Source organism: Podarcis pityusensis, assembly GCF_964106645.2.
Source record: "Podarcis pityusensis genome assembly, chromosome: 2".
In the NCBI taxonomy this organism is placed as follows: domain Eukaryota; kingdom Metazoa; phylum Chordata; class Lepidosauria; order Squamata; family Lacertidae; genus Podarcis; species Podarcis pityusensis.
The window spans coordinates 107,220,383-107,246,258 of NC_138029.1; the positions used below are offsets into that span (position 1 = coordinate 107,220,383).

Below are 25,876 nucleotides of genomic sequence, written 5' to 3' on the forward strand. Positions count from 1 at the left end.
AAATTTTGTGCGGCATATGTATTTGACGGTTTTCGTGTCCCCGATCTGATGGAGCAGGTTTCAAGTCTCCTCTGAACTAAGGTGTGGGTGGGTGTTAATCCTAAAGTGTTTGGGAGAGTTGTACACCTTGTACATGCAGAGTCCCTCTGTGCCTTTGATATCCGGGCTAATGTTTAAAATTCCTCCAGTATACTAGTCCTTTTGAGGTAGCCTGCTTCGAGAAAGTCCTCTGAGACAAGGTTGGAAGAGCTGGGTATATTTAGCATACAGGAGACTGAGGGACACTACAGCGTTCTTCAAATACAGTGGTACCTCGGGTTAAGAACTTAATTTGTTCTGGAGGTATGTTCTTTACCTGAAACTGTTCTTAACCTGAGATTCCACTTTAGCTAATGGGGCCTCCCGCTGCCGCCACACAATTTCTGTTCTCATCCTGAAGCAAAGCTCTTAACCCGAGGTACTATTTCTGGGTTAGCTGAGTGTCACCTGAAGCGTCTGTAACCTGAAGTGTCTGTAACCCGAGGTACCACTGTACTTGAAGTGCTGTTGCATAGATAAGGTCAAAGACTTGTTCTCTAATGCCTTAATGGGCAAAACTGGATCTCAATGCGATTAAGGTACAGAGGTGTTTTGGTGGAAAACAGAGAAAAAACACCTTGCTGGAATAGCCCACCCACACCCCCTTCCTCAGATGCTGGGATCTCGACCTGCACTTCGTCGGGTTTCCTGCTATGCATGTTTTTACTCAGAAGTCCACCTCACTCGGGTCAGCGTGCAGAGGATTGGGAGCCTCAAGCAGGTGCAGAAAAGCTTTCTTTAAAAGAGTAAAAAGCAATTATTATCATTTGTTTCGAACATATTCTGAGGATCTCATCAGCGTTGCAATGGGAAAGGATGTTCCGATGCGAATTCCTTCTTGCGTGCACTGTAGCAGAAACGAAGATGTTTAAAACAAATGTGCTTCCTTATCTCATATACTTTTATTTATCGTGGAGGGAGAATAAGAGCAGACAATTAACAGAGCGCTCCACTCCACCCCGTCTCGCCTTCCATAGTACCCTAATGTTGACCTTAGGGGCTGCAGCTCATGGCGTTACAAACCGTAGCGGATAAAAACTAAATGACTCCTGGAGAAAGGGACCCCCCCAAACCTTTTAACCCCCCCCCCGCGATAAAATTCCTCCCCTGCCTGTTCCATCCCTAAATCAGGTAGCCCAGAGCGCCGCGGTGTGTGAGCGTGCGCGCTCTTGCGCTGCGTATTTATGAATGGAGCGGCGGCGCTGCCTTCTCCTCCATCCAGCCCCCTTTCACTTCGGTTTAATCCCGTCGCCAGGCAGCTCCCGCCTCCCGAGCCTCGGATTGGCTTCGTGCGGGCTCCAGCTCCGCCCTCTGGCGGTGACATCGCCGCTGGCTGGAGGGCGAGCGCGCACAGAGCTGGGGAGGAGAAGGCGGAGAGGGGCGCGACGACGGACGCCTTTCCCCCATCTCGGCTGGCGGCGGCGGCGGGGCGCGGAGGACCCGAGGGAGCCGCTGCCGCGCACTCAGCTCGCGAAAGCGGGACAGCCCCGGCGGAACCGCCACCGCAGATCCCTCCATGTAAGTAAGGAGGGCGTCTCGGGACTGCGCCGGCCGGGGACAGATTGGAGACGGATGAATGGGCGGCTGGCGGCGTTGTCTGTCTCCCTGGCTGCAGCCGTGCGCCTTTCTCTGCCTGCTGCGCCCGCGCGCCTCTACCGCTCCTGAGCATGCATGCTCGCCCGGGGGCGGGTAGGGAGGTCGGCGTGGATCTCGACCTGCGCCCCGTCAGATCTGCGCTGTGTGAGCCTTGGCTGCCTGCATTTGCCCGTGCGATTTACTTCTCCTCCTTTTCCTTCCTCCTACGGGGAGCTGGCGTTGCGCGTGTGCCTTGCCTGCCTCTCACTCCGCAGCACATCATCTCGGCACTTGGCCGTTTCTCTGCACCTGCTTGAGGCTCCCAGTCCTCGGCATGCTGGCCCGAGGGGGAGGAGTGTAAACATGCATAGCAGGATCAGCGTTGTGCAATCCTCCCTCTCCCCCTCTCCAGAAGGGATCTGCATAATCGCCTGTGCGAATGTGTGTCCGGTGCGTGGAGAGGGTGTGTGAATGGCTCGAACCTGTAAGAATACATGCACAGGTGTGCCTGAGTCGCCGCGGCCATTGTCTGCGCAACGCTCTGCACTTCTGCCTGCGTGTAATTATATCTAACCCGTGCACATACTTGCGCACTGTGCATGCCTTGGAGCAGGATGCCATGTCTGGAAGGGCTGCGTAAAAAGTGGCACATGCCTTTCTTTGCCTCTCTGCAGCTGGGGAGGAGAGACACGTTGCCAAATATGCCTGCCTCTGCCCTGGCTCTCTGTCTGTACAGAGAAAAAAGATAAATGATGCATGTCTGAGTGAAGAAATGGGCATAGATCTTGCTCTTCCCTGTGCATTGATGTGCGCTTATCTCCAAGCAAATGTACATGTGTCGAGCCATGATGATGCTAAGCGTGTCGTTATCATTGTCACCTGCCTGCGTCTGTCTGTGATGTTATGCAATTGTTTTGTAGGCATGAACCTGTCTCTATCAGTAGGTCTATTGTAGTTCTTCCATGTGAAGGTACAAGTGCATATATGAAGCTACCCGTGTGGCTGTCTCTTTGCCTACTTGTTGAATGTATTTGTTTCTGTTGGTGTCTGTTTCCGTGTAGCGGTTGTCCTCATATGGGTGAATTTAGGATCTTTCCAAATGATTCTATAAGGCTTACCTTTGCAAAGCTCTAACCCATGCATATGGACATACATACATTATATATATATATATATATATATATATATATATATCCTTTTAATACCTGTTGTGGAATGGTGTTGTGGAACAAGTGGGGGGGGGCGACACTTGTTGTAAAAGGGAGAGCTGAGAAAGTGGGAATTTTTAAAATGAATATATAAAAAAGACACATACTACCAATAATAAGGGAGGGAAGCCCATTTAGTCTCTTTGGGCAAGCCAGCCTTTTCCATCCAAGTATTGCTTCTTTTTTTACTCATTTCCTCAATATTCAAATCACACTACTTTGGGTGTTTGGTGAAAACAGGATTCTTCCACTTTGTAGCATTATTATGGATAATCTGTTGTAATTGCACACTCATCATGGGCACTGATTGGACTGTGCTGATGTCGTGTTTTCTCCTTACACACACACACACGCTCCCCCACCATATACCATTTAAAAACTCCTCTCACCTTCCTTTTCTGGGGGGGAAATAATAATTGCGTACCTGAGGTTTTTTTAATACCAGCACAGATGATTCATCCAGCGAGATTAAAAAATAATAAGAATCAGGCAGATTTCCAGTTGCTCCATTCCACTCGGTGCTTCCATTCATGGGCAGCCTGTTAGCCACTGCAGCAGCCTCCCTTTCTGCTTCCTCCGGATACAGGCAAATAGCAGGAATGCACTTTTGCATTGTACCTCCCTGCAGTCACCCCTATCCACCACACTCCTACCCCTAAAGGGGAACATGCCGTCAGCAATTTCTGCTGCAAACAATTAGCACGAATGCTGCAATTGGTGGGCAAATGGGGCACGTGAGGGGGGTGTGTGTGTTGGTCTAGAATATTGCATTATCACTGGCTCTGTGTGTATCTGTGTAGATGACCCCTATGCCTGGTTCTGTAGAGGGGTGTGCGCCTATCTGTTTACATCCCTGCGATGATGGCATTTGCCTTGGGTAGCGCTGAGTCTCTTCCTGCCTGCCTCTTCTGCGTATGCAGCGCTCCATTTACCAGATACAAAGGTTTCGATGGAGAGTTTATTGACGTCTCTGGCCTTCCCCTGTGGCTTGGTCTGAAAATACAGGGGGATCTGATGGGAAGCCCAAGACGTTGTTGAATTACAACTCCGTTTTCACCCCGTTGTCCATGTTTACTGTGGCTCATGGAAGTGCAACATCATCTGCTGGGCCACAGGTTTCACATCCCTGGGATGGGGATGCAGTAGAGTAGCTACAAGGGAAGCGGAGTCTGTAGTTCCATATTAAAGTCCTTGCGTTCTTCAATCCCCTGCAACTCCAGTTTCTTTCTTTTTTTAAAAATGTCAGGTAGTAGGGTCCCGCCTGAGACCTTACAGAGCGGCTGCCGTTCAGAGAAGCCAGGTCCTTGTCTCTTAACCTTGTAGCAGCTTGTAGGGTATGAATTTCCAGGCAGGCAGCAGCCGTGCTAGTCTGTTGGAGCAAAGCCAAACCCAGAGTCCTGTGACACCTTCATGACTGGCACCTTTTCCATCAGTTGTCGCTGCCCACCTGCCATTTCTTCGTATGCAAAGCTGTATTTAGTTGCCTGCAGTGCTGTTTTGCTAGAAAAAGAGGTGCCGGAACTCACCACGAACTCCTCTCTTGTTCTCTTATAGTGACAACCTCTCACCACCTGAGATGTGCCAGAACTGAGTTCCGGTGAGTTCTGGCTGGGGGAAAAGAAGCCCTGGTTGTCTGGCTTGCCTTGTCTTTCTTACTTTACCTAATGTAAAGCCTGATGAAGCGGACTTTACTCCATGGTCGTTTATACCATAATAAAGCTTGATAGTCTTTAAAGTGCTGCAATACTCTTGCTTAAAGGTAGCGGTTGGTCAACTGGCAGCCTGAGATCCCAGTTTGTCCCCTCCGGCCCCCTGCAGCAAGATCTCTGACCCAGTGGTGTCTCTTTGCATTCCCTGGGCATGTGTACTGTTTTCTCCTTAACCTCTTCCTCCCCAGAGTGATCAACAGCAAAATTGAAAAGCGCTCCCTCTCTCATCTCTCTCTCTCTCTCACACACACACACATGCGCCCACACACACAGAGGTTTGATCCAGAGAGTTGCAGGGTTATCCCCTTCTTATGCACCTCACCTGCTCTCTGTTATGTGAAAGCCAAGAAGCGTGCAAAACAGTTGTACGGTGGTACCTTGGGTTAAGTACTTAATTCGTTCCAGAGGTCCGTTCTTAACCTGAAACTGTTCTTAACCTGAAGCACCACTTTAGCTAATGGGGCCTCCTGCTGCCGCCGCACCGCTGGAGCACAATTTCTGTTCTTATCCTTATTATTCAGGTTAAGAAGCACTATTTCTGGGTTAGCGGAGTCTGTAACCTGAAGCATGTGTAACCTGAAGCGAATGTAACATGAGGTACCACTGTAATTAACTATCGTGCAGAAGGGGAGAACTCTCTTGCCTTTGCCGGTGCCTTGGCATGGCAGGACCAGGTGATTTAACACATTACATATCCCTCACCCTATGAGAGCATCCTGGATTTGCCTGCATCCTAGGCAGGCTGCCTTCAAGCTGTCTCTGTTTTGCAGGAGGGATTCAAACTCATACCCAAAACTTAGGTTTGTGCAGTTAAAGCAAAGTAAACCACTGTTTCACCCTAGTACAACAAATCCATTTCCCCCAGACTTTTTGCACATGGACACAAGCACACGTTGGGAGAGACTGAGACATTTCCACTGTGCAATGGGAGCGGAACCAGTATGTTGGTCCTTCAGCACTTGCTCAAGTCAACATGGGACTAATAATAATAATAATAATAATAATAATAATAATATGCTGACCACGGATGTAGGCTTCAACTCCAGGCAGTTTTGTGAAGAGGAATCTGCAATTATACAACACTGACTCATGAACACCAGACCCGGCCCTTCCATGTTAAGCTCTGTAGGTGCTGCGCTTGGCTTGCGTTTCAGAGTTGCATTTTGGCACTTAGCTATCTCGGTTGGATGATTCCGCACTTAGGTTGCCTGCGGCATAGTGCTGCTGTTTCTTCTGGTAGGAGGAAGTGTCATTTGATGGCATCATGTGTCAATTCATCTAAATGCAGGCTGATGTAAAATGGGCTGTGAATGTTGCCGTTTTTAACAATAGCCTTGACGCAAATATTTCTGCCCAGGTGGGAGAAGCCTGGCTATATGATGAAGAAAGAGATTAGGAACGACTCACTAAAATCACCCCTGACTACTGACCATGCTAGCTAGACCTGGTTGGGAGTTGCAGTCCAACAAGAACATGTGGAAAAAAGTTCTGCATCCCTGTTATTAGAGGGCAGTCCCTCTGCAGTTTGGACAGCATTGGTGTGGGTCTGGATCTGGCTGGGAAGCAGTTAGAATTGCTGGATCAGACCAATGTCCCATGTAGCTCAGCATTCTGTCGTCACAGTAGACAACTAGGTGCCCTTGTGAAGCCCCCGTGCAGGACAGGCGTGCAACAACATTCTCCCCACTTGTGAACCCCATCTTTGTTATTCAGAGGCATTTTGCCTCCAACATAGCAGGTGGCGCTGTGGGTTAAACCACAGAGCCTAGGGCTTGCCGATCAAAAGGTCGGCGGTTCAAATCCCTGCGACGGGGTGAGCTCCTGTTGCTCAGTCCCTGCTCCTGCCCACCTAGCAGTTCGAAAGCACGTCAAAGTGCAAGTAGATAAATAGCTACCACTCTGGCGGGAAGGTAAACGGCGTTTCCGTGCACTGCTCTGGTTCACCAGAAGCGGCTTAGTCATGCTGGCCACATGACGTGGAAAAACTGTCTGCGGACAAACATCGGCTCCCTCGGCCAGCAAAGCGAGATGAGCGCACAACACCAGAGTCGTCCGCGACTGGACCTATCTCTGAGTAGTGTGAGATCCCCGGGGTTCCGGGCCTGCTTACTCAAGGTCCGGGTTTCTTTTTGGGAACGAGGCACAGCGGCGTCTACAGTGTCTTTATGATATGATGCAACCTGATCCTACAACGCAGGGCCTCCCAGCATCGACACTCCAAGAGAGTCTTGCTTCTCCCCTAGTGGTAGCCTTGGATTCAAAAAGACACCAGCTGTGGTTCTCGGCAACTTGCTGACTTTTACAGACTGCAACCTTTCCCCCCTAAGGCACCTCACAGCCAGTTCTGAAACTTTACTTTGAACTCTGCTTTGGCTTTCCGAATGGCTCGTTACCTTTCCTTTGTTCTTCTTAATGGCTCGTCTCCCAGGCAATTTCCTGCCACGGGAAGCTGTCCTGGCTCATATTGTAATACTTGCTAAATCCAGTGTCTGGCATCCAGTTTTAACACTCCAAGCATTGATTAAATTCTAACATTTACTGAATCCAGGAATTTAGGGTGTCCAGCACTCAAAAACTCCTAACAATATATTTTGGAAAGTTGTTTCTCTGTGCATTTGCACACCTCTTAAGATATTGTGGCTACATTTGAACGTATTTCTTGTACACATCGGTTTCATGTAGATACCTATTTGAACCTTTGGAGGGCTTATATTAACGTATATGTTTAACTAAGGATGCACTTACGGTTATTGCATGCTTAATGTGAGCTGATGGTTTTTTGTTGTTCATATATTATTTATTTTTCTTTCTCTCATTTATTTATTTATTTCTTCTGCTTCTCTCTCTCTCTCTCTGCCCCCCCCCCCCCAGTTTGTTAAATTTTCAAATAACAAAGGGTATCTTAATCAAATTTTCCACAGTGGTTCCTGGGATCAAGGAACAGTTTTTTGGTCTGGAATTGGATACAGTTGGGTACCATTTTGTCCCAAGATGGCAGACTGAACCTTTCAAAAACTGCACTGCTTTTAACAATTGATTTCAAAACTTCACTGGTTTTGTTGTTTGTTAGAATTCCTTAGCACTTCCATCAACGAACATAATGGATGCAGCTCCATCAATGAACAGCTGACCTGATTGTAGGTAGTGTGGAAAGGCAGTGACTCCAATCCTTGAAGTTCGCAGGCAGTTATATCAGTTGCGCAGACTACCAGGAGCATGTGGGCACATTTAAAACTAGTGCGCCAGCTCCGCCTGTTCCTGGAGATGTCTGCTCTGGCCATGGTGACAGTTACACCCTGTTTGGATTTATGACACAAGAGAGGGCCTTCTTGGCAACTGCTTTCCGATTGTGCAATGCCCTTCTATGACAGGATAACCTGGTGCTCTCTCTCTCTCTCTCTCTCCCTCTCTGCTGTCCTTTTCCTGGCAGGGAAATACTCTTTTTCTTTTCTTGTTCCGAAGGCCTCTCGGCCACTAATTGTCTGTTGTGGTAGGGTCTTCAGAGGCGTGTGGTGTTATACTTTTATTTTTCTTAAGTGTTCTCAGTGCTTTTAAATAGGGTTACTTATTCAATTGCTTCCTAGTATTCATATTTCTTGTATATGTTCTTAGTTATATCTGTTTTCATTTATTTCGTGAGCTGCCTCGGGTCCTCTTGCCTCTTTAACACCTGTGTTGTCCACCCAGAGCCAGACAACGTATTAAAGAAAGACTCATGGTACAGACCCCCTGAAGTGGTACAGTGGAACCTTGGTTGTCGAATGTAATCCATTCTGGAAGACCGTTCAACTTCCAAAATGTTCAACAACTGAAGCGCAGTGGGTGGTCAGAAAATTCAGTTGAGAAAATTGAAAACGTGCCTCAGAAGCCGTTCGATTTCTGAGGTGCGTTTGAAAACAGAAGCAATTACAGTGGTACCTCAGGTTACAGGTGCTTCAGGTTACAGACTCCACTAACCCAGAAATAGTACCTCGGGTTAAGAACTTTGCTTCAGGGTGAGAACAGAAATCGCACGGCGGTGGCACAGCGGCAGCGGGAGGCCCCATTAGCTAAAGTGGTGTCTCAGGTTAAAACAGTTTCAGGCTAAGAACGGATCTCCGGAACAAATTAAGTTCTTAACCTGAGGTACCACTGTACTTCCAGGTTTTTGGCGTTCGAAAACCGAAACGTTTGGCTTCCGAGATGCTTGAAAACCGAGGTTTCACTGTACCAGTTCAGAATTGCATGTTTTGAATGCTTCCCTGTGCTTTTAACAAACCTTTCTTCCCCCCTTGTGGAAAGACAACATAGCACAGCCTTCACCAACCTAGTGCCTTCCAGAAAGATGTTTTGGACTACCACTTGCATCAACCCCAGCATCGTATGACAAGAGTGGCCCAAGAACAGGCCTGCTGACATCAGGCCAAGTGGTCCATCTATTCCAGCATCTTGTTCTCCCAACCTCTGGGAAGCCAACAAGCAAGACCTGAGCACAAGCGCCCCTTCCCCTCTTACTGTTTTCAGCAACTGATATTCAGAGACTCTGACAATTGGAGAAGGATAAAGTAGCGTCACCTTCCCTCTCAATCCCTAACATGCCAACTTTCCCAGGGAGGGAGAGAAGACCTAAACCGGGAAGAGAACAGGGGTACAAATGTTCTCTTAAAAAAATAAGAGGACGAACATCCTAACCCCATTTGACTGGGTGAATGCTACAGAAATAAGATTTGACTTCCTCCCCCCGATGTGCTTCTGTCTGCTACAGTGAGCAGAGCTGTTTTCACTTCAGAAAACAAAGCCAAGAGGAACTTCAGGTGGCCTCACATGACTCGGGTGAATGTGGCCTTCCTTTGGAGGAAGGGAACAGCATTACGTAATTCTCTTCTTAAAATGTTTGCGAACGGTAGATCGCATCCAGCGTTAAATCATACTTTGAGTAGGCGCTTGGGAATGAGTGGGTATGACTAATTTAGGTCCATTAATTTCAGTAGGCTTCCTCCGAGTACAACGTAGGCTGCATTATCCACTATATTTTTTAGAGCACATTCAAAGCACATTCTTTCCCCTCGAAGAATTATGGGTACTGTAGTTTGTTAAGGGCAGCTGGGAATTGTAACCCTGTGAGGGGTAAATGACAGTGCCCAGAATTCTCTGAGGTAAAGACTGTACCTTAAATGTGCTTTTAAGGTATTAGTGTGTACACAGCCTCAATTGGCTGCAACCCAGTAGATTTTATTGTGTTTTGACTGATAACCTAGATCTCCTCCAGGCAACATGTTTGTTGAGCATTAATCCTGATTTGCTTGTGCGAAGCAGACATTAGAAAATGCCCAGTCTTTATTGAACTGATTTGTTTGCAGGGATCCATTTTCACCTTGAATTGCTTGTGCGGCTTCCCATTAATGTCTTTCCCATCACTTTCCTAACAGCAAAAAAGGCCAATCTTTAACAAGTGAGTTTATTGCGCCAGAGTCATGGAACGTTTTAGTCCGCTTCAAGTGCGCAAACCCAAGTGCCTGATGTGATGGAAATCCCACCCTGAAAAGACTGACGTTCTGGAGGCAGCCCTTGTCTTCAGCATCAGGCATAAGGAGCAGAAGTGAATCAGAGGCCTTGTCCACACTTCCTCCTCCGCTCCCACTGTTTTCCCTCAGAGAAAGCTGCTCTTTAGCACTCAGTCAGAGCAAATGGCAATTCGGGTTTTCTCCGGATTGACGTTTGCTCCGATTTAGCACTAAATGATGGGTTTTCTGTGGGAAAGGTGCGGGCGGAAGCGGAAAACCACTCAGGGCACAGGGCAAGTGGGAATGTGGATGAGCCCAGAGTAAGTCTTTCAAGTGAAATGGGCACCCTCCTGCTTAGCCTTTCCGGAAACCTCCAAATGCTGCTCGCTTTAAAGTTGAACACGGTAGCTCACATCGCAGCACGAAGGCTAGGCCCTAAGTCAGCCATTGCCAACTTAGATGTTTTCTGAGGAGAAGTTGCACTCCAAATCATATCTAGAGGGCATGAGGTTGGAGAAGGCTGCTTTGAGGGTGTGTGTGTTTGTGTGTTGCGCATGAGTGTGCAAAAGTAGGGGCAAGCCTGGCCCCTTGGGAGATGGAGGTTGAGGCAGAGGAAGGAGCTGTGTTTTCGGTGTTGCAGGAGCTACAGCTGTTGTCATGGCGACAGCCGCAATGTTACCAAACAGGCTTAAAAGCCTGAGCAATATGCTGAAGGGCACAAAAGTGAAGAGGAATGGGGAAGAGGGAGGGCGAGATGAGCTGAAGCGAAAGAAGCCCTTGTGTCTGGCCATTGTACCCCACCCCACCCCACTGCCCCCTCCTTGAAAGACTTTGCCAGGGGGAGCCAATATGGTGCCTCTCTCAAGATGTTGCTGGATTATCAACTCCCATCAGCCCTAGAGCCAGCAAGGCCCAGGGTCAGTGATGATGAGAACTGGAGACCAGAGACATCCAGAGGGAGAGCACTACGTTGCAGACCCTTGGGCTAAGCCTTGGGGGGGACGGGACTCTATAATCTGAATTCTGAGGTACCTTTGTAAACCAGCTAATTTTAAAATGAGCTGCTTCACCAAAGATGATATAGCAGCCTTCCTGGACATTGGTGACCTCCAGATGTTTTAGACTGCATCAGTCCTGAGCACCAGCAATGGTTTCTGGGGCTGACAGAAAACGGTAGGCCGAAACATCTGGCTGGGGAAGGCTGTGGTACATCTTGGGTTCCGGATCCCAGTTTTGTTGATGCTGAGCAGCTGAACAGTGTGAGAGCCTTCTGCCGGAGGGAGGCAGGTGAACTCTCTTCCTTCATATGCATGGGATGAGCAGAACCAAACTGAATATGTAACACTCCTGCAACACTCGGGTTGGCCTCGTTTGCTCTCCTCCTAGGCAGTGCTAAGCTCCAGGAAGATTCAGTAAACACACGAGACGTAACCGGCTGTGTTCTTAGATAAATAAGGTATACTATTCATGTATCAAATCATAAATTTCAACGGAAGTAACTCATAAAGTTCAACAAACGAACAAAGCAGAAGACCCAGTGGATCAGATCATTCTCTAGTCAGTTCATGCATAAGGTCTATCCGTGTAATACAGTGGTACCTCGGGTTACATATGCTTCAGGTTACAGATGCTACAGGTTACAGACTCCGCTAACCCAGAAATAGTACCTCGGGTTAAGAACTTTGCTTCAGGATGAGAACAGAAATCATGCTCCGGCGGCGTGGCAGCAGCAGGAGGCCCCATTAGCTAAAGTGGTGCTTCAGGATAAGAACCGTTTCAGGTTAAGAACGGACCTCCAGAATGAATTAAGTACTTAACCTGAGGTACCACTGTAGTGTCTATTCCACCTGTCTGTTCATAAGGTCCAAACAATCCACATGAAAGGTTGTAGCAGTTCCACAGAATCCTTTCACAGAGTCTAAGACAAGGATTTCCGGAATATAGGCCTTGTTTCGCCATCCTGGGCTTCATCAGTAGCTCATATGTGCTATTACAGGACAGTGGATCTTATGGCATAGTAGTAGCTACTTTGCGGTCCTGTTCTAATGCCGATATCCCTGTTCTTCCTCTCTAGGCCCTGAGTTTGCTCCACCTGCCTGCCCCTCTGCTCTGGGACAGCTGGGCATAGGGCAGCCCAGAGGTTCAGCCCAATAAGAGCCATGCCCTTGGAAGAGGAGGAGCCCAGTTGGAAGAAACGAGCGGAAGATATCCGGGAGATCTATGAATTCCGGGAGGTGCTGGGCACGTGAGTCGTTGTTCATTTGTTTATTGCATTTACATCCTACCTTTTTCTTCAAGGAAAGCTTAAATTGGTGCTCGTAGTTCTCCCCCCCCCCCATTTAATCCCCACGACAACCCTGTGAAGTAGGTTAGGTTGATAGGCAGTGGCTGTCCCAAGGTCACCATCTTCAGCGATGAGTGGGGTTTGATTCTTGGTCTCCCAGGTCCTAGGCTGGCACCCTAACCACTACACCACACAGCCATGTGGTTATTAGGGATATCTGGGTGAGGGCTGATCCTCTAAGGCAGGGGATTTACAGTACTTTATTTTCATGGAAACCTCAAGGCCCATCAACTCGAGCCAGGTTCAGAATAGCAGCTTGTTTTCTTCATTTTAGTTTTCTTCATTTTCGGGAAGAGGGTGCCTTTGTTGTTCTTTCTGTTATTAAACAATTGGAAGGACCCTTGTGTACCTTCTGCAAATCTCCTAGCAGTAGATGCTGGCAGCTGATGTTCTAAGAGCTTGTTTTCTATCATCAAGATTCCAAGGCTGTTAGCCTAAGCTAATTGACCTTGTCTACATGAAACAGGAATTAAAAAATGCTTCAGAGTCACACTGGTTGCCATGGTTTACTGTGGTGGGAGTGAGTCTACTCTCCCCTGGGGCCTCATGCTTCTCCTCTGGCACAGCTGCAAGAAGGGGCTTGGAATATTTTGTGCCTGCTTTTTTAATTTTATTAACCACATCTTGTGCCTAACCTTAGCTATGGTTTGTTTGAAACCACCCAACTTCAAGCAATAGCTTACGAAGCTGTCTCGTTTCACCAAGCCATCGTTAAGATTAGCCACAGTTTAGGGTTGGAGCATAACAGTGATTGTGGCGAATTGAAATTAGAGGCCTCTATTCGTCTTCTCTCGGCTATGCTGGATGAGGAAGAGAGCACATGAAGAGAACAGGGAATGTTAGGCCCGTTCTTGTCGAGATAAACCATGGCTTATAATGATATCTAAACACAACCACTTCCTTATATTTTGTGCTACACCCATCAGAGATAATAACCCTAGTATTGTTTATCTGATCAGTTTTTGAAAAATGTGTTAGGAGTCCATGAGGCTGCTGCTGCTTCTTATTGATTTCTGCCTTGTGTTCCACTTGAGCAGGGGAAGCTGGCTGATATCTCATTTCCTGTTTGGGGACTTCCTGCCATGAGAACATGGTGCCACACCAGCAGGGGCTCCTCTTTGGTTCTTAACTTCTCATGCCCCAGTAGGAGACTGTCTAAAATGTAGGAGCCAGGTGTAGGGTGAGATGCAGGGTACAGGCTCCATTAGTGACAAGTGTCTTCTCCCCTGCCCCATCCTAAACCGCTGGGCACACTCCGCCTTGTATTTGTACCAAGGCTGGGCCAACAGGTGGCGAATACGCTTTGGAAACCTGTGGCCTCAAATATTAGCACAGGGCTCCGTCAATATTGACAGGAGACCTGGGCTGCTGCTGAAGTATGTGGCCAGTCAATAGTACCCTATTTTTTATTTTTTGAAAGGAGGGGTTTTTACCTCAGGTAGCACATGCTCACAGGCACTACCTTAAGGTTTTCAAGGCTCAGGTCTGGCAAGTGGCGAGGGCTCTCTGTTATCTAGGTAGCTATTTTCAGCCTCTCCTTTCTCCAGTACCATTGGATGCAAAGCAACTCAGCTATCTATGCGGTCTTCATGAGCAACAGCAGAAGAAATGAATGAACTTTTCTGTTGGGCGAGAAACAAAAAGAAAGCCTTTCTCTCTCCCCACCCTGTCCCCCACTTCCTTATATGTGTCCATATTTTCTTCCAACATGGTTGTGATATAAGGCAAGGATAGAAAGACTTTGTGCTTGAGAAATATAATTGGGTGTGGGTGTGTTTTATTTATTTAAAAGCCTTTTTAAATTGCTTTACATTATATATTACATTATATCTATCTATCTCTATTTGTATATATCTATATCAATATCGATATCTATATATGGATAGATAGATAGATATATGGTGTGTGCTGTGTATGCAGTTGTTGTTGTTGTTTAGTTGTTTAGTCGTGTCCGACTATTCGTGACCCCATGGACCAGAGCACGCCAGGCACTCCTGTCTTCCACTGCCTCCTGCTGTTTGGTCAGACTCATGTTGGTAGCTTTGAGAACACTATCCAACCATCTCGTCCTCTGTTGTCCCCTTCTCCTTGTGCCCTCCATCTTTCCCACCATCAGGGTCTTTTCCAGGGAGTCTTCTCTTCTCATGAGGTGGCCAAAGTATTGGAGCCTTAGCTTAAGGATCCATCCTTCCAGTGAGCACTCAGGGCTGATTTCCTTCAGAATGGATAGGTTTGATCTTCTTGCAGTCCATGGGACTCTCAAGAGTCTCCTCCAGCACCATAATTCAAAAGCATCAATTCTTTGGCGATCAGCCTTCTTTATGGTCCAGCTCTCACTTCCATACATCACTATCCAATCTTATGGGTCGGGGGAAACCCTGGGCAAGAAGGTAAGCCCTTTTATAATATGTTCAAGTCAACTGGTGGTGGTGGTTCATGTAGGGCAGAGGAAAGAACTTCAAGATCTACAAACCAGGGGTGGATGCAAGATGATGGCACAGGGCATCTTTGAATCAAGAGTTAAGGTGCCACAGAGCACACGCTTGGTTCAGGAATTTGCTGTCAGGACCAGAACTGAGATCACTGCGTCAGTGGCGTAGTGTGGGGGGTGCAGGGGGGGCCAGCCGCACTGGGCGCAACATCTGGGGGGGGGGCGCTCACACTCGCAGCTCTCTGCCCCTACCTCGAGTGCTAAAATCCACGGGTTAGGGGGCGCAAATTACTTGCCTTGCCCCGGGTGCTGACAACCCACGCTACGCCACTGCACTGCGTAGCTCAGTTATTATTATTATTATTATTATTAATAATAATAATAAGAAGAAGAAGAATAATTTATTATTTGTACCCTGCCCATCTGGCTGGGCTTCCCCAGCCACTCTGGGTCTGGGTGGCTTCCAACAAAGTTTAAAAATACATTAAAATGTCACACATTAAAAACTTCCCTGAACAGGGCTGCGTTCAGATGTCTTCTAAATGTCAGGTAGTTGTTTATCTCTTTGACATCTGATGGGAGGGCGTTCCACAGGGCAGGCGCCACTACCGAGAAGGCCCTCTGCCTGGTTCCCTGTAGCTTTGCTTCTCGCAATGAGGGAACTGCCAGAAGGCCTTCGGCGCTGGACCTCAGTGTCCGGGCAGAACGATGGAAGTGGAGACACTCCTTCAGGTATACTGGGCTGAGGCCGTTTAGGGCTTTAAAGGTCAACACCAACACTTTGAATTGTGCTTGGAAACGTACTGGGAGCCAATGTAGGTCTTTCAAGACCGGTGTTATGTGGTCTCAGCAGCTGCCCCCAGTCACCAGTCTAGCTGCCGCATTCTGGATTAGTTGTAGTTTCCGGGTCACCTTCAAAGGTAGCCCCACATAGAGCACATTGCAGTAGTCCAAGCGAGAGATAAGTAGAGCATGCACCACTCTGGTGAGACAGTCTGCGGGCAGATCTCAGCCCTTTCTCCCTCTCTCTCTCTCTCTCTCTCTCTCTCTCTCTCTCTCTCCAACCTTCCCCCTTCATAAAGGGCAATGAACCTTAGCCCTTCATAAAGGGCAATGAACCTGTGGTCAAGGACTGTGTTTGACACCTCAGGTGGAGCAGCCTGGCAGCAAAGGAGCTCAGACTGGCTGGCTTGCAAAGTAAAAGGAGGCCAGCACCCGAGACTGGCTAAGACACCTAAGCGGGATTAATGTGTTAATTACAGAAAGGATTAGAAGGTGAGAGCTCTCGCAGAGGTCACCACCGTCCAATCTCTGCAGGAAAACTTCTCTGGTTCCTCACAATCCCTGTGGGGTTCTTCTCCTGCAGGCCTCCGTGTGACAAGTCATGCCACCCTCCCTAAGTTACTTGTTTAGATTACTGTTGCCACAGACAGGCACCGTGTTTTATCTTGCGTCCATTTTAGTGCCAAATGACCCATTCAGGTGTCTTTAAGAGGAGGCTCAGTCTGGTCACTTGTGTTTTGAAGGAAAAGTAGCCATGCAGGGACCTGAAGCAGAATGTGCTGTCTGTCCGGATGGGGTTCTCACTCTAGTTCCCCATCAAACCTCTCCTTAAGAGGCCATCTTAAGCATCCTTTTTAAAAAGTGTGGTTTGGCTCTTATGTGGAATTGGCACGGACTGCCCTTTCTGCTCTGTCAGCTCGGTCAATAGAGCACAAGACTCTTAATCTCAGGGTCATGGGTTCTTGGGCAAAATATTCCTGCATTGCAGGGGGTAATAATAATAATAATAATTTATTATTTGTACCCCGCCCATGTGGCTGGGTTTCCCCAGCCACTCTGGGTGGCTTCCAACAAAGATTAAAAAAACATTAAAATGTCACACATTAAAAACTTCCCTGAACAGGGCTGCCTTCAGATGTCTTTTAAAGATAAGATAGCTGCTTATTTCCTTCACATCTGAAGGGAGGGCGTTCCACAGGGCGGGCGCCACTACTGAGAAGGCCCTCTGCCTGGTTCCCTGTAACTTGGCTTCTCGCAATGAGGGAACCGCCAGAAGGCCCTCGGCACTGGATCTCAGTGTCCGGGCTGAACGATGGGGGTGGAGGCGCTCCTTCAGATATACTGGAGCAAGGCCGTTTAGGTTAGACTAGATGACTCTCGTGATCCCTTCCAACTGTACAATTCTGTGATTCTGCCTTGTGCATTTCAAGGCCGTTTGACTCTAATATATCACCTATCACCCCCTCTGTAAAGTAAAAGTAAAGGGACCCCTGACTATTAGGTCCAGTCGTGGCCGACTCTGGGGTTGTGGCGCTCATCTCGCTTTATTGACCGAGGGAGCCGGCGTACAGCTTCCGGATCATGTGGCCAGCATGACTAAGCCGCTTCTGGCGAACCAGAGCAGCGCATGGAAACGCCATTTACCTTCCCACCAGAGTGGTACCTATTTATCTACTTGCACTTTGACGTGCTTTCAAACTGCTAGGTTGGCAGGAGCAGGGACCGAGCAACGGGAGCTCACCCAGTCTCGGGGATTTGAACCGCCGACCTTCTGATCGGCAAGTCCTAGGCTCTGTGGTTTAACCCACAGCGCCACCCGCGTCCCTACCCCCTCTGTATATTCATACATAAACCCAGAGGAACCTGCTTCATACAAAGTCTAGGTCATCTAGCACCATATTGTCAGCACTAACTGGCAGCAGCTCTTCAGGGTTTCGGGCAGGGGTCTCTCCCAGCCCTTATCTAGAGACACTAGGGGCTGATCCCGGGAAATTTTGCATGCAAAGCATCACATGCTCTACCCCTGATCTGCATTCCTAAGCATCCACACCTGCCAGCTGAGGCCAGCCCTTCCCACCACATCTGATGGTGGGATTTAGTCCAGGAAAGCTTCTACCACCCTAAACTTGCTAATCTTTCAGGTGCCACAAAACTCTTGAGTTGCTTTTGCTGCAATGGGCGCTAGCACAACAAATGCTTCAGGGTCACAACCTCCTTTTAGGTAAAGGTAAAGGGACCCCTGACCACAAGGTCCAGTCATGACCGACTCTGGGGTTGCGGCACTCATCTCACTTTATTGGCCGAGGAAGCCGGCGTATAGCTTCCGGGTCATGTGGCCAGCATGACTAAGCCACTTCTGGTGAACCAGAGCAACGCACCGAAACACTGTTTACCTTCCCGCCGGAGCGGTATCTTTTTATCTACTTGCACTTTGATGTGCTTTCGAACTGCTAGGTTGGCAGGAGCTGGGGCCGAGCAATGGGAGCTCACCCCGTTGTGGGGATTTGAACCGCCGACCTTCTGATCGGCAAGTCCTAGGCTCTGTGGTTTAACGCACAGTGCCACCCGTGTCCTTTTATGTACTTATCCCTAAATCAGATTAGTCAGCTCCTGAATATATTTTAGCAACCCTTTTTTTGGGGTGTGTGTGTGCAGGGGGTACTCTCAGCCAGGATGATTAAAAAAGTGGTAAAATGCATGCTTAGGAAGGAACGATGATGCCGAATAATGGCAAGCAAAACAGTGGCGTCAGATTTTTGTTATGTTTGTTAAATTGGGGGGAGGGGGAAGGGTGTTGACTTATGCTAGTAGAGTCAGGAGGAAGTGGGAGTAATCAGATTGGACAGCAAGTTTCGCAAGCCATCATATGACGTGGCGTAACTTTGTTTTTCACGAGAAAATAGGAAGGGTCTGGTCTAGCATCCCGTTTCCCACAGTGGCCGGTCAGAGGCGCCTGGGAACCTCACAAGCATGGTGCGAGGGCAATAGCCTGCTCTTGAAGATGCTCCTCTAGCAACTCAGGGAAGGGCCATAGTTCAGGGGCTGGGGCATTTGCTTGTATGCAGAAGGTCCCAATTATATATATATATATATATATATATATATATATATATATACACATACACACACACATTTTTATTAGATTTTTTAACATATCATTTCCAACAGTCATATAACATAACTTCTTATCTTATACAATGTTTTAGACTTCCGTCAACAACTCTGATGATTTTTCATTCTTTATCACTTATTCTACATTTCTTAATTTCTCTATTACTCTTAATTATCATTAACTAATCATTCTCCTCATAGTCTTTCATGCAATATTTCAAATCGTCCTCCTTACAAAACTTCTTGCAACCCTGCTAGCGTAATCTGTTCATTACTATTACTTTTCAAATAGTTTGTATATTTACTCCAGTCTTCTAAGAATCTCTGGTCCCGCAGGTTTTGAATCCTTCCTGTTAATTTATCTTATTCTGCATAGTCCACAGAAGGTCCCAAATTCAACCCCTGGCCAATCCAGGTAGGAGAAAGACTTCTGTTTGAAGCGCTGGGGAGCGGCTGCCAGTCTTTGTGTTGAGTTGGATGGGCAAATATGTACGTAACTGGTATCCAGGTCCTCCTCTGATTGTGTGGAGGTAGTAGGTACCTATCATGTGTACCCACCGATAGCCTTATCCTCCTACGAATTTTCCTGGACCATAAAAAGCAGCTGGCAGGTGGAGATTCTCTGGCGGGGCAACAGGGCTCACTGGCATATGCCAAGTGGCATATGGTGCCATGGAGGGGACGGGGGCTGCAGGTTGTGAACTGTGTCTGTCCTCGCAGCAGCTGATTCCTCAGAACCTGCCTATCCCCATCTCTCCTTGGCTCAGGCCCCGAGTGCCGCTTTGTAGAGATAACAAACCCTTTCCTTCCTGGCCAGAGACGGAGCCCATTCGGCTCTGAAACTGTGCCATTTCCCTGCCCTCTTTTATCCCCTGCCCTAGATGGGGCTGAAAAGCCAAAGGGCTCTAATCGCAAGAACCGGCGATAAGCAGGGAGGGGAATATAGATAGTGCCCTTTGTTTGCCAGCTTGTGTTCTTATTCTGAAGGTGGCACAGCCAAGGCCAGCCAAGAAACCAGGATGGATAGGGTGTGTGTGTGTGTTTGTGTGTGTGTGCGCGCGCACACACCACCACAGAGATACAGGTTTTAGAAGCTCTCTGCTCAGGTAGAAGGGGCCATTCCTCTTGTCTCCAGATCCTATATCACTCCTTACCAGGAATCCATGGCAATTCCTCCTATTATAGCCCAATCTTCACCCTCCTGCTGCTGCCCAGATTTCACTGAACTACGACTCCCAGGCAGCATGGACAGCGGCCAGGGTGCCAAGCTATGAATCCCTTTCCCTTTCTAATCCATCTGTAGATCCTGGAAGACTTGGCTAGATTTGCTTTTACACGGATGCAACCTTCGTGGTTCTGTTTTTAAACTCACCCCCTCCCTTGCTGGAACACAGTGTGCCCAGTCTCTGTCTTCTTCCTACCTGGCGCATTCTCCCAAATTCTTTACCCAGCGCTTCCTCCCTTCCTCCTCTCACCCCTTTCTTCCTGGCACATTCTCTCCTGCCAGCCCGGTGCCATCTCTCACATGCTCTCCTATAAATAGCTGAAATTCTGCAGGTTGCTGTGGTGACAGCGGCTGGGTGAGAGATCCAGCTGGGTGTGATGGGGAGGGCCTGGTGCTCGCAGGATGTCAGGTCAGAAGATGACAGGGGCCTTGCCTGTACACACCCACGCCCCCTCTGTGTTTATGAGTTGGCTTCACCCCATAGCTTTCGCTGTTTGGAGCTCCATCCATGCCATATTCCTGTGCACGACGTTGAAGTTGCTTACAAGTTCCTTATTTTGCACGTGGCTTTAAAACACATCTCGGTCAGAAAATGTAAGGAACTAGATGCCCCTTTGTGGCGATCACACAGGGCCCCCGGATGTTTGACGGTCTATTGACCCTGTGCCACCACTGTAATTGCGTTCTTCGCTGCCACCAACCCGTTTCCCTTGGGTACACACGGAGTCCAGTCAGTTGGTAACATTAACAAAAAATCAAGTTTATTTTATAGGCATGAACAAGCTTATGGTTTCAGTTAATTTTTCTTGGCAGTTTCTTAATCTTAGTTCCTTAACTGCCTTATTCGTTCCTAACAACTTCAAAATGATTATCCCAACTATCTATCTATCTGACTCCACCTAACAATTCCTCTCACTCTCTCACCACACAACTCGACCAACCCACAGACTATTCCTCCCGCTTCCTTCTTCAACTCCCAACTCTCAACTGACTTTCACACAACTCCCCCTCTACCCCTAACCCTGAATTCCAAAATAAGCTTGGGTCTGCTGCATCGTGAGGGGGGGGGAGGGATGACTCTTCAAGATCCGCAGTCATTTCCCCCAGCCAAAACACTTGACTTTATTATTCTTATTTATAAAATTTGTATACTACAGTGGTACCTCTGGTTGCAAACAGGATCCGTTCCAGAGGCCCATTCGCAACATGAAAAGAGCGCAACCTGCAGCGGCGCGCCTGCGCACGCGCGGGTTGTGATTTGCCACTTCTGCGCATGCGCGTGACATCATTTTTGTGCTTCTGTGCATGCACGAGTGGCGAAACCCAGAAGTAACCCTTTCTAGTACTTCTGGGTCGCCACGGGACATAACCTGAAAGAATGTAACATGAAGCGGACATAACATGAGGTATGACTGTACCCTTCATCCGAAGATCTCTGGGCAGTACACAGCATAAACGTGTGCTGACCCCAGATGAAAACGATAAATAAGGAAGTGGGCATGTGTACCCTAATAATCACCTTTGGGCCACCCCTGTTGATACACACCTGCATCTACTGGAGAGTGTCTTCTATGAAATGGCCTTGAAACCCCCAGGCCCTCTGAACTAGGGGGCCTGCATACCTGGCTAAGAATGGGACACGCCTGCCGGGCTGGACTGGCCTGCTCCACCGTCTCATTTCCCTCCCCTCCCCTTCTGTTTTCCAGAGGTGCCTTCTCCGAGGTGGTCCTGGCTGAAGAGAAGTCGACTCAGAAGCTGGTAGCCATCAAGTGCATCGCAAAGAAGGTGTTGGAAGGGAAGGAGAGCAGCATCGAGAATGAGATAGCTGTGCTACACAAGTGAGTGGCGCTCCCTCTCGTCCCCTTTGAGAACAGCCACTGCTGGGTCAAATCAAAAGTCCTCCACTCTGGTCCAGTGACCCCGTCCAGCAGTCCCTGGAAAGCGGAGCAAGGTGGAAGCAGCCATACCTTCCCTGCTTACCCCCACATCCCCAGGGCATTCTTGCGTGGCTTTGAGAACAAAGCAGTGGCGCTTGCAATAAGCTACCTGAACCAGTGGGGTGGGCTAATAGAAAGGCAGCTTGATCTTCCTTCTTCCTTATTCCTGTTCGTTTAGTAGCTACATGTTGGTAGACTACATGACTTCCTCGCAGGCTCTGCTTCCTTCCTGCTCCTTCTCCAAGTGTCAATACCAGTATGAGCTAGCAAGGGCTTATTAAATAGACATAGCAGACGACACAGAGATTTCTCCAAGTAGTTCTTTATAAGTACAGTGGTATCTCGGGTTACATACGCTTCAGGTTACATACGCTTCAGGTTACAGACTCCGCTAACCCAGAAATAGTGCTTCAGGTTAAGAACTTTGCTTCAGGATGAGAACAGAAATCGTGCTCTGGTGGCGCGGCGGCAGCAGGAGGCCCCATTAGCTAAAGTGGTGCTTCAGGTTAAGAACAGTTTCAGGTTAAGAACGGACCTCCGGAACCAATTAAGTACTTAACCCGAGGTACCACTGTAAGTTGGAACTGAGCAGCTCAGCCGGCCTGCTTTTATAGGCAGCCGGCTGTCAACATTGTAACAACAGCAACCCAGGGTTTCCTGCCTAAATTAACTGACGTGGACCTGAGTGAAAACTATATACACGATACCCCTGGTGGCCAGGGTGAGAACTTCAATACATAACAGGGTTGGTGTTACCTTCTTGTCTGCAGCTTGGCCACATGTAAAACCTATGCTTAGAATGGCTTTGTTCTGGATGTCATGCACAGCCATGCACATTTGCTTTGTTCTTGCAAAATGTATATACAGTGGTACCTGAGTTTTTGAACGTAATCCATTCTGGAAGACTGGAAGAGTTCTGAAATGTCTGTAAACTCAATACGGAAGCCTCAATTCGGAAAACTCAATACGGAAGCCTCAATTCGGTAAACTCAATACGGAAGCCTCAATTCGGTAAACTCAATACGGAAGCCGTGTGGCATGTTCAACTTCCGAGGCTTGTTTGAAAAAGGAAGCATTTCCTTCTGGCGTTTACGGCATTCGAAAAGCGAAACGTTTGTCAGCGGAGAGATTCGAAAACCGAGCTATCACTGTTTGTTCTGCAAAAGCAATGAATGTTGGTATTGGGCTTGGAATTCAGGATCCCAAATTTTTCCGTTAAAAAAAAGTAAGCAAGTTTCCAGCTCTTCTGGCTGCATAGGTAGGGTTGAAAAGGTATAACTGCTGCCTGCTGAAAATGAAGGAGCCCAGTGAGACTGTGAGCCAAGTTTGTTGGCAAAAAAATAAGGTGAGTGCTCATCTGAATGTGACCTCAATGGGAGTAGTTAATGCTGCGTGCCTTGGTTTCAGCTGCAGAGAGGTCTGCGCATGAGTGCGCCCTATGTGCAGGGAATCTCTCCCCTCATACATCTGGCCTGCCAGCCTGATCACGTGTCAACAGCTCTTTGCATCATCTCCATGGGCGCATAATTTCCTACAACTGATATCTGGGCCTGGGATATCAGCCTTTCTGAAAATAGTGCTGGTTGGCAATGCGCAGTGTCTCCTTGTGCCCGGAGCATGCCACGTTCTCGTTCCTGTGACTCTCTCATGTTCAGCGAGGGCAACTAATCTATGACCTCTGTCACGAGCACAGGAGAGGGAAATTCTGGAGAAGTGGCTGCCACATCTGGAGTCTCCATTACAGAGTTGGAACCTGCACTTCCCATCCTCTAAGTACAGGGGTGGAGAACAGACTACAGTGGTACCACTGGTTAAGAACTTAATTTGTTCTGGAGGTCCCTTAAACAAACTACTGCTCTCAGCCTCAGGCCACTGCCCCACAAATACACACACACACACAATAACAATACAGTGGTACCTCAGGTTAAGTACTTAATTCGTTCCGGAGGTCCGTTCTTAACCTGAAACTGAAGCACCACTTTAGCTAATGGGGCCTCCTGTTGCTGCCGCGCCGCCGGAGCATGATTTCTGTTCTCATCCTGAAGCAAAGTTCTTAACCTGAGGTACTATTTCTGGGTTAGCGGAGTCTGTAATCTGAAGTGTATGTAACCCGAGGTACCACTGTACTATTTCTGGGTTAGCGGAGTCTGTAACCTGAAGTGTATGTAACCCGAGGTACCACTGTACTATTTCTGGGTTAGCGGAGTCTGTAACCTCAAGTGTATGTAACCCGAGGTACCACTGTACTATTTATGGGTTAGCGGAGTCTGTAACCTGAAGCGTATGTAACACGAGGTACCACTGTACCCTCCACACGTGGCAGAATTCCAACGCCCATCATCCTTGACCATTTGCCATGCTGGCTGGAGTGATGGGCATATAATGCAGGGCACGATGCTCATGAGACCCCCCAGCTATCTGCCATTCTATTATTATATTATACATATACATGAGCACATACAAATTATATGCAAATTTGTGCCTTAGCAACAACCCTGGGCCACAGGGTTTCTGGGTCCAAAGCTGTGAGTTCTGGGGTGTAAGGTCCAACAAAACAAAGGCAGGTTCTCCCAACCAGTCCAGCATCAATGACCATAATGTGGACCATTGAAACTGGGAAGTGGGAAGCTCACTCAAAGGAAGTATTTTCCAGGAACTAGTGAGTGATTTCTCAAGGAACCCGTTTCAATAGTGACTCTTCTGCTTAAGGCGGTAGGGTAGGGAAGAGGTGAGGTTAAAGGAAAGAGCTTCTGTACACATAAAAGGTGACGGTCTGTCTCCTACTAATAAAAATCAGCTCTAGAATATGATCTGGGTGTTAAGGTTGCTTCCAGAGTTAGCCTGGAATTGCTACCCTTTGTTCATTCACTTTTTACGGAGAATCCAGATGACATCATTCCCCAATTATTGCAGTCCCATGGCTTTCTTTCTTTCTTTTTTTCAGAGTTGTTTTGTTTTTAAATACTAGCGCAAATATAGTGTATATATAGAGCAAAAACCCCAGCAACAGCCTGTCCAGTGCTGTTGAGCCTTTTTGGGGTGACTTTAATTTAAAGCTTTCTGCTGATCACTTCTGCTACTACGTTTGCTACTTCCTCTTGAGCACGGCAGTGGGATCACTGATGACTTTCCCTTGTCCTTTAAAGGTAAAGGGACCCTTGACCATTAGGTCCAGTCGTGGCCAACTCTGGGGTTGCAGCACTCATCTCGCTTTATTGGCCGAGGGAGCCGGCGTACAGCTTCTGGGTCATGTGGCCAGCATGACTGAGCTGCTTCTGGTGAACCAGAGCAGCGCACGGAAACGCCATTTACCTTCCCGCCAGAGTGGTGCCTATTTATCTACTTGCACTTTGGCGTGCTTTCGAACTGCTAGGTGGGCAGGAGCAGGGACTGAGCAACGGGAGCTCACCCTGTCGCAGGGATTTGAACCGCCGACCTTCTGATCGGCAAGTCCTAGGCTCTGTGGTTTAACCCACAGCGCCACCCGCGTCCCTTTCCTTTAATTGCTGCCTTAATGTTGGCTTCTGCCCCTGTGTCTGTGATGTTGGGAGGCTTCGATTACTGGTTTCCTTTCATTATTTCCCTCTGGGTGGGATTCATCCAAGCTGTTGTTTGCAAGGAAAGAGGTCTGCTTGCACAACAGGAATCCCTGCCCCTCCCGCCCTTTGTGCCCCCCCCCCCCCAAAGCTGCTCTACGGGGAGAACCCCTGAGTAGGTTTAGGGATTGCTTGGAAGGGAAGGAATTCTTATTACACTAATGGATATTGTTCTATGCATGTAAACCCCATTTACCGCTATGTTGAATTCCACCTCCTTTTTCTTTTATACCAAATTGCTATACATTATTATTTCAGCGGTGAAGGGGGACGTGGCTTTCCTTTGTCACCAAAAACAATGGCTGCACATTTAAATGTGTAGCTCACCCACAGTCCCCTATGAGTTTTCATCAGTCTCCCCTCCTATAGGTTCTTTTTGACTACTACCAGTGACAT

At 48.1% G+C, this 25,876-nt stretch overlaps 1 protein-coding gene across 2 annotated transcripts in view; it reads left to right on the forward strand.

Moving 5' to 3' along the window:
• Positions 1-1,437: 1,437 nt before the first annotated feature.
• Positions 1,438-25,876, forward strand: part of CAMK1 (calcium/calmodulin dependent protein kinase I) — a 43,987-nt gene continuing 19,548 nt past the window's right edge. The window contains exons 1-4 of one of the 2 annotated variants that reach the window (XM_080993093.1): positions 1,442-1,596; positions 4,416-4,458; positions 12,128-12,298; positions 21,654-21,785. In XM_080993093.1, coding sequence (XP_080849219.1) covers positions 12,213-12,298; positions 21,654-21,785 — 218 coding nt within the window. In that variant the 5' untranslated portion in view covers positions 1,442-1,596; positions 4,416-4,458; positions 12,128-12,212. Of the gene's footprint in view, positions 1,597-4,415; positions 4,459-12,127; positions 12,299-21,653; positions 21,786-25,876 lie in introns of both variants that reach the window. The other variant, XM_080993092.1, reaches the window with a different exon arrangement.